At 30.7% G+C, this 13,830-nt stretch overlaps 1 protein-coding gene across 1 annotated transcript; it reads right to left on the bottom strand.

Annotated features, from left to right (window-relative positions):
- Positions 1-1,086: 1,086 nt before the first annotated feature.
- apoda.1 (apolipoprotein Da, duplicate 1) lies at positions 1,087-7,010 on the bottom strand. Its single transcript, XM_087811223.1, has 5 exons — positions 6,833-7,010; positions 3,284-3,405; positions 3,135-3,220; positions 2,213-2,409; positions 1,087-1,226 (listed from the first exon to the last, which is right to left on the bottom strand). The coding sequence occupies exons 1-5, from the start codon at positions 6,935-6,937 to the stop codon at positions 1,188-1,190; spliced, it is 549 nt and encodes a 182-aa protein (XP_087667349.1). The 5' UTR covers positions 6,938-7,010; the 3' UTR covers positions 1,087-1,187.
- Positions 7,011-13,830: the final 6,820 nt, after the last annotated feature.

The following is a 13,830-nucleotide window of genomic DNA, read 5'->3' as shown; positions in this document are numbered from 1 at the left end:
TCGTGTTGCTGCAGCTGAAGAGACGAAGAAGAACATCTTTGCTTAACCTGTGGTTGAAAAATCACTTTTACACTTTATTTCATCGTAGAAGTTTAAAAATACTTTGATATGAAAGTACATGGATATTGAATTAATTTAAAAATGTTTAAACTTGTGTTTTTTAAGTATTTTTATCTTTTTAATACTTTTTTTTCTACTAATTTAATATTTTTTATATTGAAAGGTTTTTTTTTTTTTTAAATAGATTAATTCAAGAATTTTATATTGAAATTTTTTATTTTGTTTTTATTTTTATAATTAAATAAAATATTTTCTATATTGAAAAGTTCTTACTTTTTTTTAAATGTCAATAACTTATGTTGAATTATTTAATAATCATTTTCAATGTTTAGTCTCAATAATTTTCATGAAATAAATGATATAACTTTAATAATCACTTTTAATAATTAAAGTTATTCTATTTTATAAAAAATATTAAACACCACAAAAAAAGCTTTTTTTTATTTTGTGCCGAACGCAAACAAATACACAACAGTGAAACAGTGTTACACACTAGAAGAAAACTGAAGGATCTGAAGAGTCTCAAAGCAAGATTGAAGATATTGTTTCTGGCTCCCCCTAGTGTCACAATAGTTTAACTGCAGTGGCTCAGTTTCTGGATATATTTTAACAGTAAAGTCTCGCAGTATTTTATTAAAATTACTCACAGTCTTCAGGCTCAATCAGATGAAGGTGTGTAGGGTGTATGTTGTGTATGTTTATGTGTAGTGTATGTGCGTGTGTGTTATGTGTATGTGTAGTGTGTGTAACTGTGGTGTGTGTAGTGTGTTTGTGTAGTTTGTGTGTGCAGTGTGTGTGGTGCATGAGTGTAGGTGTTGTGTATGTGTAGTCTGTGTGTGGTTTGAGTGTAGTGTGTGTGTGCATGTGCGTGTGTGTGTGGTGTGTGAGTGCATGTGTAATGTGTGACGCTTTTCTTTCACAGACACACACAGAGTCACAAGACTTTCATTGTACGTGTTTATTAGTTCTGGCGAGCAGCTGTGTGTCTTCAATATGCAGCAACACAACAGTCCTGTTCGAAACAACACAAATACCAAGCGTTTCAAAAGTTGTGTTGTTGTTGTTTAAGCAGAAAAATACGACTATAGTGTCAGATTCTCTCCGCATGAGCGCCCTCTGGTGGAGGCTCAGAGGTTCTTGTCGCAGCCTTCCTGCCTGCTGCTCACCTGTGAATGACACGAGTATACTTGTGTATTTATACATTTATTTATACATGTATTTATACATGTACTTATACATGTATTTATTCACATGTATTTATACATTTATTTACATGTATTTATACATTTATTTACATGTATTTATACATGTATTTATACATTTATTTACATGTATTTATACATTTATTTACATGTATTTATACATGTATTTATACATTTATTTACATGTATTTATAAATTTATTTACATGTATTTATACATTTATTTACATGTATTTATACATGTATTTATACATTTATTTATACATGTATTTATACATGTATTTATACATTTATTTATACATGTATTTATACATGTATTTATTCACATGTATTTATACATTTATTTACATGTATTTATACATTTGTTTACATGTATGAATATACATGTATATGAATATACATGTAAACAAATGTATAAATACATGTAAATAAATGTATAAATACATGTGAATAAATACATGTATAAGTACATGTATTTACATTTATTCATACATTTATTTATACTTTTATTTACATCTATTTATTCATTTATTCACATGCATTTATACATGTATTTTAATGTGTTTTTACATGTATTTAAGTGTACTTATACATTTGTTTACGTGTATTTATACATTTATTTTCATTTATTTATTAATTTCTTTATACATGTGAATACATTTATAAATACATTTATAAATACAAAAATGTATACATGTATTTATACATTTATTTATACATTTATTTACATGTATTTATACATTTATATACATGTATTTATACATGCATTTATAAATGTATTTATTCATTTATTTAAATGTATTTATTCATTTCTTTATACATGTATTTATTCATTTCTTTATACAAGTAAATACATTTATAAATGTATTTATTAATTTATAAATACCTGTATTTGTAAATTTAAATACATGTATTTAAACATGTATTTATACTGGTGTACTTCATACTCACCATCCTGCTCACGTCGATGTTACTGCTGGCGAAAACCTCCATGGACTTCTTCATGGTTTCCTCGGGGAGGGTTCTGGTCCGGCTCAGGATCCACGCGAAGTCCACGTGGAAGAGCCGCAGCACGTCGGTGCAGGAGTAGACCAGAGCCGAGTTCACGTAGTCCGTGGACAGGATCCAGTACGGAGAGTAGGGCAGGACTGAGGGGTCACGAGGTTACTATGGCGACTATCACTAACTCACAATATATACAATTCAGTAAGAAACACACACGTACACACACACTATAAATTCACACATTTAACAAACACAATAATACACACACACACATACAAAAGTCCAGACCCAAAAACACAATAATACACACACTAGTGCACGAGTAGAGACACACTACAAACACAACCTTCACAAAAGTAACACACAGATTTAGACATACAAACACAATACCACAGAGACACATAGAAACACATTAACACAATATAACAAACACACACACATTAAGACACACAATCAGTAAAATACACACACATACTTAAGACGCACAACCAGTATAATACACACACAAACATTCAGACACACAAACACAATAACACACACAAACACATTGAGACAAACAAACACGATAAGACACACACAAAAATAAACACAAACATCATCATCCAAACACGTCCAGACACACAAACACAATAAAACACACACACGCATCCAGACACACACACACAATAATACACACACACACATCCAGAAACACAAACACAATAATACACACAAACACAAATACACACAAACAACATCAACCGCACACATTCAGACGCACAAACACATACAAAGACAATAACACACATACAAACACATATTCAGACACACACACAATATAATGTGTAGTATATACAATACTACAAACGCACACAACAACAACACTCACCGTAAGAGAAGCTGATTCCCAGCTTGGCAGGGTTCTTTGGATCCTCCACGACTCCGACTCCTTCGATCTTCCTCAGCTGACCCCTCCTGTCAATCACAGCAGAGGTCAGGCGACCCTTGACCTCGGCGTCACATGACCTTCAGACTCACCACAGCTCGGAGCTCAAGGATCTGAAGGAAGTTTCTGTCGTGAGCGTGAAGTTGGTTTGGATGCAGCGACCTTTCTCGAACTGAGCCGGGAGCTTAGCCACCTCCAGCCAGCGACCCATGAACTACAGTTACACACAGTTACACACAGTTACACACAGTTACACACAGGTACACACAGTTACACACAGGTACACACAGTTACACACAGTTACACACAGTTACACACAGGTACACACAGGTACACACAGTTACACACAGTTACACACAGGTACACACAGGTATACACAGGTACACACAGTTACACACAGGTACACACAGTTACACACAGTTACACACAGGTACACACAGGTACACACAGTTACACACAGTTACACACAGGTACACACAGGTATACACAGGTACACACAGTTACACACAGGTACACACAGTTACACACAGTTACACACAGGTACACACAGGTACACACAGTTACACACAGGTACACACAGTTACACACAGTTACACACAGGTACACACAGGTACACACAGTTACACACAGGTACACACAGTTACACACAGGTACACACAGTTACACACAGTTACACACAGGTACACACAGGTACACACAGTTACACACAGGTACACACAGTTACACACAGGTACACACAGGTACACACAGGTACACACAGTTACACACAGGTACACACAGGTACACACAGTTACACACAGGTACACACAGGTACACACAGTAACACACAGGTACACACAGGTACACACAGTTACACACAGGTACACACAGGTACACACAGTAACACACAGGTACACACAGGTACACACAGTTACACACAGGTACACACAGGTACACACAGGTACACACAGTTACACACAGGTACACACAGGTACACACAGTAACACACAGTTACACACAGGTACACACAGGTACACACAGTAACACACAGTTACACACAGGTACACACAGGTACACACAGTTACACACAGGTACACACAGGTACACACAGTAACACACAGTTACACACAGGTACACACAGTTACACACAGTAACACACAGGTACACACAGGTACACACAGGTACACACAGTTACACACAGTTACACACAGGTACACACAGGTACACACAGTTACACACAGTTACACACAGGTACACACAGGTACACACAGTTACACACAGGTACACACAGGTACACACAGTTACACACAGGTACACACAGGTACACACAGTAACACACAGGTACACACAGGTACACACAGTTACACACAGGTACACACAGGTACACACAGTAACACACAGGTACACACAGGTACACACAGTTACACACAGGTACACACAGGTACACACAGGTACACACAGTTACACACAGGTACACACAGTAACACACAGGTACACACAGGTACACACAGTTACACACAGGTACACACAGTTACACACAGGTACACACAGTTACACACAGTAACACACAGGTACACACAGGTACACACAGGTACACACAGTTACACACAGGTACACACAGTTACACACAGGTACACACAGTTACACACAGTTACACACAGGTACACACAGTTACACAAAGGTACACACAGGTATACACAGGTACACACAGGTACACACAGTTACACACAGTTACACATAGGTACACACAGGTACACACAGTTACACACAGGTACACACAGGTACACACAGTAAGACACAGATACACACAGTTACACACAGGTACACACAGTTACACACAGTAAGACACAGATACACACAGTCACACACAGGTACACACAGTAGCACACAGTTATACACAGTTATACACAGTTACACACAGGTACACACAGTTACACACAGTAACACACAGGTACACACAGTTACACACAGGTACACACAGGTACACACAGTAAGACACAGATACACACAGTTACACACAGGTACACAGAGGTACACACAGGTACACACAGTTACACACAGTAAGACACAGATACACACAGTTACACACAGGTACACACAGGTACACACAGTAACACACAGTTATACACAGTTATACACAGTTACACACAGGTACACACAGTTACACACAGGTACACACAGTTACACACAGGTACACACAGGTACACACAGTAACACACAGATACACACAGTTACACACAGGTACACAGAGGTACACACAGGTACACACAGTTACACACAGTAAGACACAGATACACACAGTTACACACAGGTACACACAGGTACACACAGTAACACACAGTTATACACAGTTATACACAGTTACACACAGGTACACACAGATACACACAGGTACAAACAGTTACACACAGGTACACACAGGTACACACAGTTACACACAGTTACACACAGGTACACACAGTTACACACAGTTACACACAGGTACACACAGTTACACACAGTTACACACAGGTACACACAGTTACACACAGTAACACACAGATACACACAGGTACACACAGTTACACACAGGTACACACAGGTACACACAGTTACACACAGTTACACACAGGTACACACAGGTACACACAGTTACACACAGGTACACACAGGTACACACAGTTACACACAGGTACACACAGGTACACACAGGTACACACCCTCAACTACACAGCAACCACACAACACCTCTTTTAAACCCATGAATCACTTTGTGAAACACTCACTGATGTGTTCATGTGTAAGATAATTAAAAATAAATATATCTATAATATTTATAGATCAAAGGACAGTATACATAAATATATATAAAATATTTATAGATCAAAGGACAATATACATAAATATATATAAAATATGTATAGATCAAAGGACAATATACATAAATATATATAAAATATTTATAGATCAAAGGACAATATACATAAATATATATAAAATATGTATAGATCAAAGGACAATATACATAAATATATATAAAATATTCATAGATCAAAGGACAATATAAATAAATATAGAATATTTATAGAGCAAAGGAAAATATAAATAAATATATATAGAATATTTATAGATCAAAGGACAATATAGATAAATATATATACAATATTTATAGATCAAAGGACAATATACATAAATATATATAAAATATTTATAAATCAAAGGACAATATAAATAAATATATATAAATCTTTATAGATTAAAGAACAATATAAATAAATATATTTTTAAATTAAAACAACTTTAAAAGTGTTGAAAATACTTTAAGTAGATCAAAGAACAATATAAATAAATATATTTTTAAATTAAAACAACTTTAAAAGTGTTGAAAATACTTTAAATAGATCAAAGGACAATATAAATGCATCCATAAGTTTTTAGATGGATTTATGTGTTAAAAAAAGACGATATCAATTAAAAAGGTTGTAATAAAGAAAGAAAAAACTGCAGTAGAATTAGAAACAACTTTTTTTCACTGTTGAAAATATGACAATGTTTGTTTGTTAAATACATTTATAAAATACTTTTTAAATTACAAAAATTAAAATACATACAAATATCATGAATAGATTTCAATTTAAAAACACGTAAAAACACAACGTAGCTCCAGGATGTGTGTGTTGTACCTGTTTGAGGTCGAAGTTCTTCTGGACCTCTGGTTCTGGACACGGACCCCAGTGAGGGACCTGAGCCGCCGCGAGAGGCAGGAGGACCAGGAGCAGGATCTTCATGGTGTCGATGTCAGGATCAACGTCTATGTTCCACAGTCTCACCTCGTCCTGCAGCGTCTTGTGTAGAGTTGTCGTCGTTCTCCAGTTGTGCGACTGTTGCTCCTCAATGTGGTCTTTGTCTCCAAACGACTTGATTCGGAACTTGAAGTCCAGCGTTAGTCAATCACTGTCATGAGACCCTGAGTGTGACTCGCCTGACGCAGAGTTTTATATATCAATGTATTTACTGATCACTTTATCAGAGTCAGAGTTTTATATATCAATATATTTACTGATCACTTTATCAGAGTCAGTGTTTTATATATCAATATATTTACTGATCACTTTATCAGAGTCAGTGTTTTATATATTAATATATTTACTGATCACTTTATCAGAGTCAGTGTTTTATATATCAATGTATTTACTGATCTCTTTATCAGAGTCAGTGTTTTATATATCAATGTATTTATTGATCACTTTATCAGAGTCAGTGTTTTATATATCAATATATTTATTGATCACTTACTGTTTTATATATCAATATATTTATTGCTCACTTTCTCAGGTCAATGGTTTATATATCAATATATTTACTGATCACTTTCTCAGAGTCAGAGTTTTATATATCAATATATTTACTGATCACTTTCTCAGAGAATCAATGTTTTATATATCAATATATTTACTGATCACTTACTGTTTTATACATCAATATATTTATTGATATCTTTCTCAGAGTCAATGTTTTATATATCAATATATTTATTGATCACTAACTGTTTTATATGTCAATATATTTACTGATCACTTTCACAGAGAATCAATGTTTTATATATCAATATATTTATTGATCACTAACTGTTTTATATATCAATATATTTACTGATCACTTACTGTTTTATTTATCAATATATTTACTGATCACTTTCACAGAGAATCAATGTTTTATATATCAATATATTTATTGATCACTAACTGTTTTATATATCAATATATTTACTGATCACTTTCACAGAGAATCAATGTTTTATATATCAATATATGCATTGATCACTAACTGTTTTATATATCAATATATTTACTGATCACTTTCTCAGAGTCAATGTTTTATATGTCAATATATTTATTGATCACTAACTGTTTTATATATCAATATATTTACTGATCACTTTCTCAGAGTCAATGTTTTATATATCAATATATTTATTGATCACTAACTGTTTTATATATCAATATATTTACTGATCACTTTCACAGAGAATCAATGTTTTATATATCAATATATTTATTGATCACTAACTGTTTTATATATCAATATATTTACTGATCACTTACTGTTTTATTTATCAATATATTTACTGATCACTTTCACAGAGAATCAATGTTTTATATATCAATATATTTATTGATCACTAACTGTTTTATATATCAATATATTTACTGATCACTTTCACAGAGAATCAATGTTTTATATATCAATATATGCATTGATCACTAACTGTTTCATATATCAATATATTTACTGATCACTTTCTCAGAGTCAATGTTTTATATATCAATATATTTATTGATCACTAACTGTTTTATATATCAATATATTTACTGATCACTTTCTCAGAGTCAATGTTTTATATATCAATATATTTATTGATCACTAACTGTTTTATATATCAATATATTTACTGATCACTTTCACAGAGAATCAATGTTTTATATATCAATATATGCATTGATCACTAACTGTTTCATATATCAATATATTTACTGATCACTTTCTCAGAGTCAATGTTTTATATATCAATATATTTATTGATCACTAACTGTTTTATACATCAATATATTTACTGATCACTTACTGTTTTATTTATCAATAAATTTACTGATTTCTTTCACAGAGAATCAATGTTTTATATATCAATATATTTATTGATCACTAACTGTTTTATATATCAATATATTTACTGATCACTTTCACAGAGAATCAATGTTTTATATATCAATATATGCATTGATCACTAACTGTTTTATATATCAATATATTTACTGATCACTTTCTCAGAGTCAATGTTTTATTTATCAATATATTTATTGATCACTTACGCAGAGAATCAATGTTTTATATATCAATATATTTATTGATCACTAACTGTTTTATATATCAATATATTTACTGATCACTTTCTCAGGTCAATGTTTTATATATCAATATATTTATTGATCACTTTCTCAGAGTCAGTGTTTTATATATCAATATATTTATTGATCACTTTCTCAGAGAATCAATGTTTTATATATCAATATATTTATTGATCAATTTCTCAGAGAATCAATGTTTTATTTATCAATATATTTATTGATCACTAACTGTTTTATATATCAATATATTCACTGATCACTTTCTCAGAGTCAATGTTTTATTTGTCAATATATTTATTGATCACTTACGCAGAGAATCAATGTTTTATATATCAATATATTTATTGATCACTAACTGTTTTATATATCAATATATTTACTGATCACTTTCTCAGGTCAATGTTTTATATATCAATATATTTATTGATCACTTTCTCAGAGTCAGTGTTTTATATATCAATATATTTATTGATCACTTTCTCAGAGAATCATTGTTTTATATATCAATATATTTATTTATCAATTTCTCAGAGAATCAATGTTTTATATATCAATACTGTATATTTATGATCACTTTCTCAGAGAATCAATGTTTTATATATCAATATATTTACTGATCACTTTATCAGAGTCACTGTTTTATATATCAATATATTTACTGATCACTTTATCAGAGTCAGTGTTTTATATATCAATATATTTATTGATCACTTTCTCAGAGTCAGTGTTTTATATATCAATATATTTACTGATCACTTTCTCAGAGTCAGTGTTTTATATATCAATATATTTATTGATCACTTTCTCAGGTCAATGTTTTATATATCAATATATTTATTGATCACTTTCTCAGAGTCAATATTTTATATATCAATATATTTACTGATCACTTTCTCAGAGTCAGTGTTTTATATATCAATATATTTATTGATCACTTTCTCAGGTCAATGTTTTATATATCAATATATTTACTGATCACTTTCTCAGAGTCAGTGTTTTATATATCAATATATTTATTGATCACTTTCTCATGTCAATGTTTTATATATCAATATATTTATTGATCACTTTCTCAGGTCAATGTTTTATATATCAATATATGCATTGATCACTAACTGTTTCATATATCAATATATTTACTGATCACTTTCTCAGAGTCAATGTTTTATATATCAATATATTTATTGATCACTAACTGTTTTATACATCAATATATTTACTGATCACTTACTGTTTTATTTATCAATAAATTTACTGATTTCTTTCACAGAGAATCAATGTTTTATATATCAATATATTTATTGATCACTAACTGTTTTATATATCAATATATTTACTGATCACTTTCACAGAGAATCAATGTTTTATATATCAATATATGCATTGATCACTAACTGTTTTATATATCAATATATTTACTGATCACTTTCTCAGAGTCAATGTTTTATTTATCAATATATTTATTGATCACTTACGCAGAGAATCAATGTTTTATATATCAATATATTTATTGATCACTAACTGTTTTATATATCAATATATTTACTGATCACTTTCTCAGGTCAATGTTTTATATATCAATATATTTATTGATCACTTTCTCAGAGTCAGTGTTTTATATATCAATATATTTATTGATCACTTTCTCAGAGAATCAATGTTTTATATATCAATATATTTATTGATCAATTTCTCAGAGAATCAATGTTTTATTTATCAATATATTTATTGATCACTAACTGTTTTATATATCAATATATTCACTGATCACTTTCTCAGAGTCAATGTTTTATTTGTCAATATATTTATTGATCACTTACGCAGAGAATCAATGTTTTATATATCAATATATTTATTGATCACTAACTGTTTTATATATCAATATATTTACTGATCACTTTCTCAGGTCAATGTTTTATATATCAATATATTTATTGATCACTTTCTCAGAGTCAGTGTTTTATATATCAATATATTTATTGATCACTTTCTCAGAGAATCATTGTTTTATATATCAATATATTTATTTATCAATTTCTCAGAGAATCAATGTTTTATATATCAATACTGTATATTTATGATCACTTTCTCAGAGAATCAATGTTTTATATATCAATATATTTACTGATCACTTTATCAGAGTCACTGTTTTATATATCAATATATTTACTGATCACTTTATCAGAGTCAGTGTTTTATATATCAATATATTTATTGATCACTTTCTCAGAGTCAGTGTTTTATATATCAATATATTTACTGATCACTTTCTCAGAGTCAGTGTTTTATATATCAATATATTTATTGATCACTTTCTCAGGTCAATGTTTTATATATCAATATATTTATTGATCACTTTCTCAGAGTCAATATTTTATATATCAATATATTTACTGATCACTTTCTCAGAGTCAGTGTTTTATATATCAATATATTTATTGATCACTTTCTCAGGTCAATGTTTTATATATCAATATATTTACTGATCACTTTCTCAGAGTCAGTGTTTTATATATCAATATATTTATTGATCACTTTCTCATGTCAATGTTTTATATATCAATATATTTATTGATCACTTTCTCAGGTCAATGTTTTATATATCAATATATTTATTGATCACTTTCTCAGAGTCAGTGTTTTATATATCAATATATTTATTGATCACTTTCTCAGAGTCAGTGCTTTATATATCAATATATTTATTGATCACTTTCTCAGGTCAATGTTTTATATATCAATATATTTATTGATCACTTTCTCAGAGTCAGTGTTTTATATATCAATATATTTATTGATCACTTTCTCAGAGTCAGTGTTTTATATATCAATATATTTACTGATCACTTTCTCAGAGTCAGTGTTTTATATATCAATATATTTATTGATCACTTTCTCAAGTCAATGGTTTATATATCAATATATTTACTGATCACTTTCTCAGAGTCAGTGTTTTATATATCAATATATTTACTGATCACTTTCTCAGAGTCAGTGTTTTATATATCAATATATTTACTGATCACTTTCTCAGAGTCAGTGTTTTATATATCAATATATTTATTGATCACTTTCTCAGGTCAATGTTTTATATATCAATATATTTACTGATCACTTTCTCAGAGTCAGTGTTTTATATATTAATATATTTACTGATCACTTTCTCAGAGTCAGTGTTTTATATATCAATATATTTATTGATCACTTTCTCAGGTCAATGTTTTATATATCAATATATTTACTGATCACTTTCTCAGAGTCAGTGTTTTATATATCAATATACTTTTTGATCACTTTCTCAGGTCAATGTTTTATATATCAATATATTTATTGATCACTTTCTCAGGTCAATGTTTTATATATCAATATATTTATTGATCACTTTCTCAGAGTCAGTGTTTTATATATCAATATATTTATTGATCACTTTCTCAGAGAATCAATGTTTTATATATCAAGTCAAATGTTGTTTGTTGTTTAAGTTCAATATAAAATAAACAGGTTTGTGAACAAACGACACAGATTAAAGATTTATTTGATGTCGAGAGACGACGAGAAGATTTTTACTTTAGTTTAGTTAAGTTTAGTTTAGTTTAGTTAAGTTAACTTTATAAAGTTAAGTGATGATGAGACGCAGACGAATCAAACACAACATAAAGTTCACCACAAGTGTTGACAAATGTTTCACAACGTCATTGTGTCCTTTTTTAAAGGCGTTTGTTCACAACACACATGCATGAATACACACATTCAGACACACAAACACAACATTACACACACACACACATTCAGACACACAAACACAACATTTATTTATCAAAAGTGACTTGATTTATATTCACAAGATCAACAAACACTTCCTGATCGTACGACACTTTATCAGTCGAGAGTTGCACACCTGTGTCAACAACACAAACTTTAGCGTGAAACTAACACACACTCACACTCACACTCACACACACACTCACACTCACACACACACATACACAGACTGAGAATGTTTCCTGCAGGTGCAACTGAGGTCATGTCCCTCTAACCTTTCACACAAACACACACTCACACACACACATGTATATAATTTTATCAATGAACCTTTTGGGAGGAAACCGGAGCTTCAAGAAGAAACACACAAACACACTGGTGACGACAACCAACTCTGCTTCAACAACATTCCAGACATGAACTTATTAACAGGAATTATTGATGAATATTGTCATGAATGAAGTATGAAGTCACTCGTGAACACAAACCTTTGATTGAAAGTGTGCGTTTGTGTCGAGATAACATTGTGTTGATGTTGTCAGAGCCTGAGAACGAGTCACATGTGAAGAAACTATCGACTCGTTTGAGATTATTAAAGTAACACAATATTACACACACAAACATTAGACACACACAAACAGTTATACACATTCAGACACATAAACACAATATTACACACACACAACATTAGACACACACAACCAGTAATACACATTCAGACACACAAACACAATATTACACACATACAATTAGACACACACAAACTGTAATACACATTCAGACACATAAACACAATATTACAGACACACATTATACACACACAAACAGTAATACACATTCAGACAAACAAACACAATATTACACACACAACATTAGACACACACAAACAGTAATACACATTAAGACACAAACACAATATTACACACATACAATTAGACACACACAAACTGTAATACACATTCAGACACACAAACACAATATTACACACATACAATTAGACACACACAAACTGT

This window comes from Callionymus lyra, chromosome 16 (genome assembly GCF_982586985.1).
Source record: "Callionymus lyra chromosome 16, fCalLyr1.hap1.1, whole genome shotgun sequence".
In the NCBI taxonomy this organism is placed as follows: Eukaryota; Metazoa; Chordata; class Actinopteri; order Syngnathiformes; family Callionymidae; genus Callionymus; species Callionymus lyra.
The sequence above is the reverse complement of the archived record's forward strand: the minus strand, read 5'-3'. Positions and strand labels throughout refer to the sequence as shown.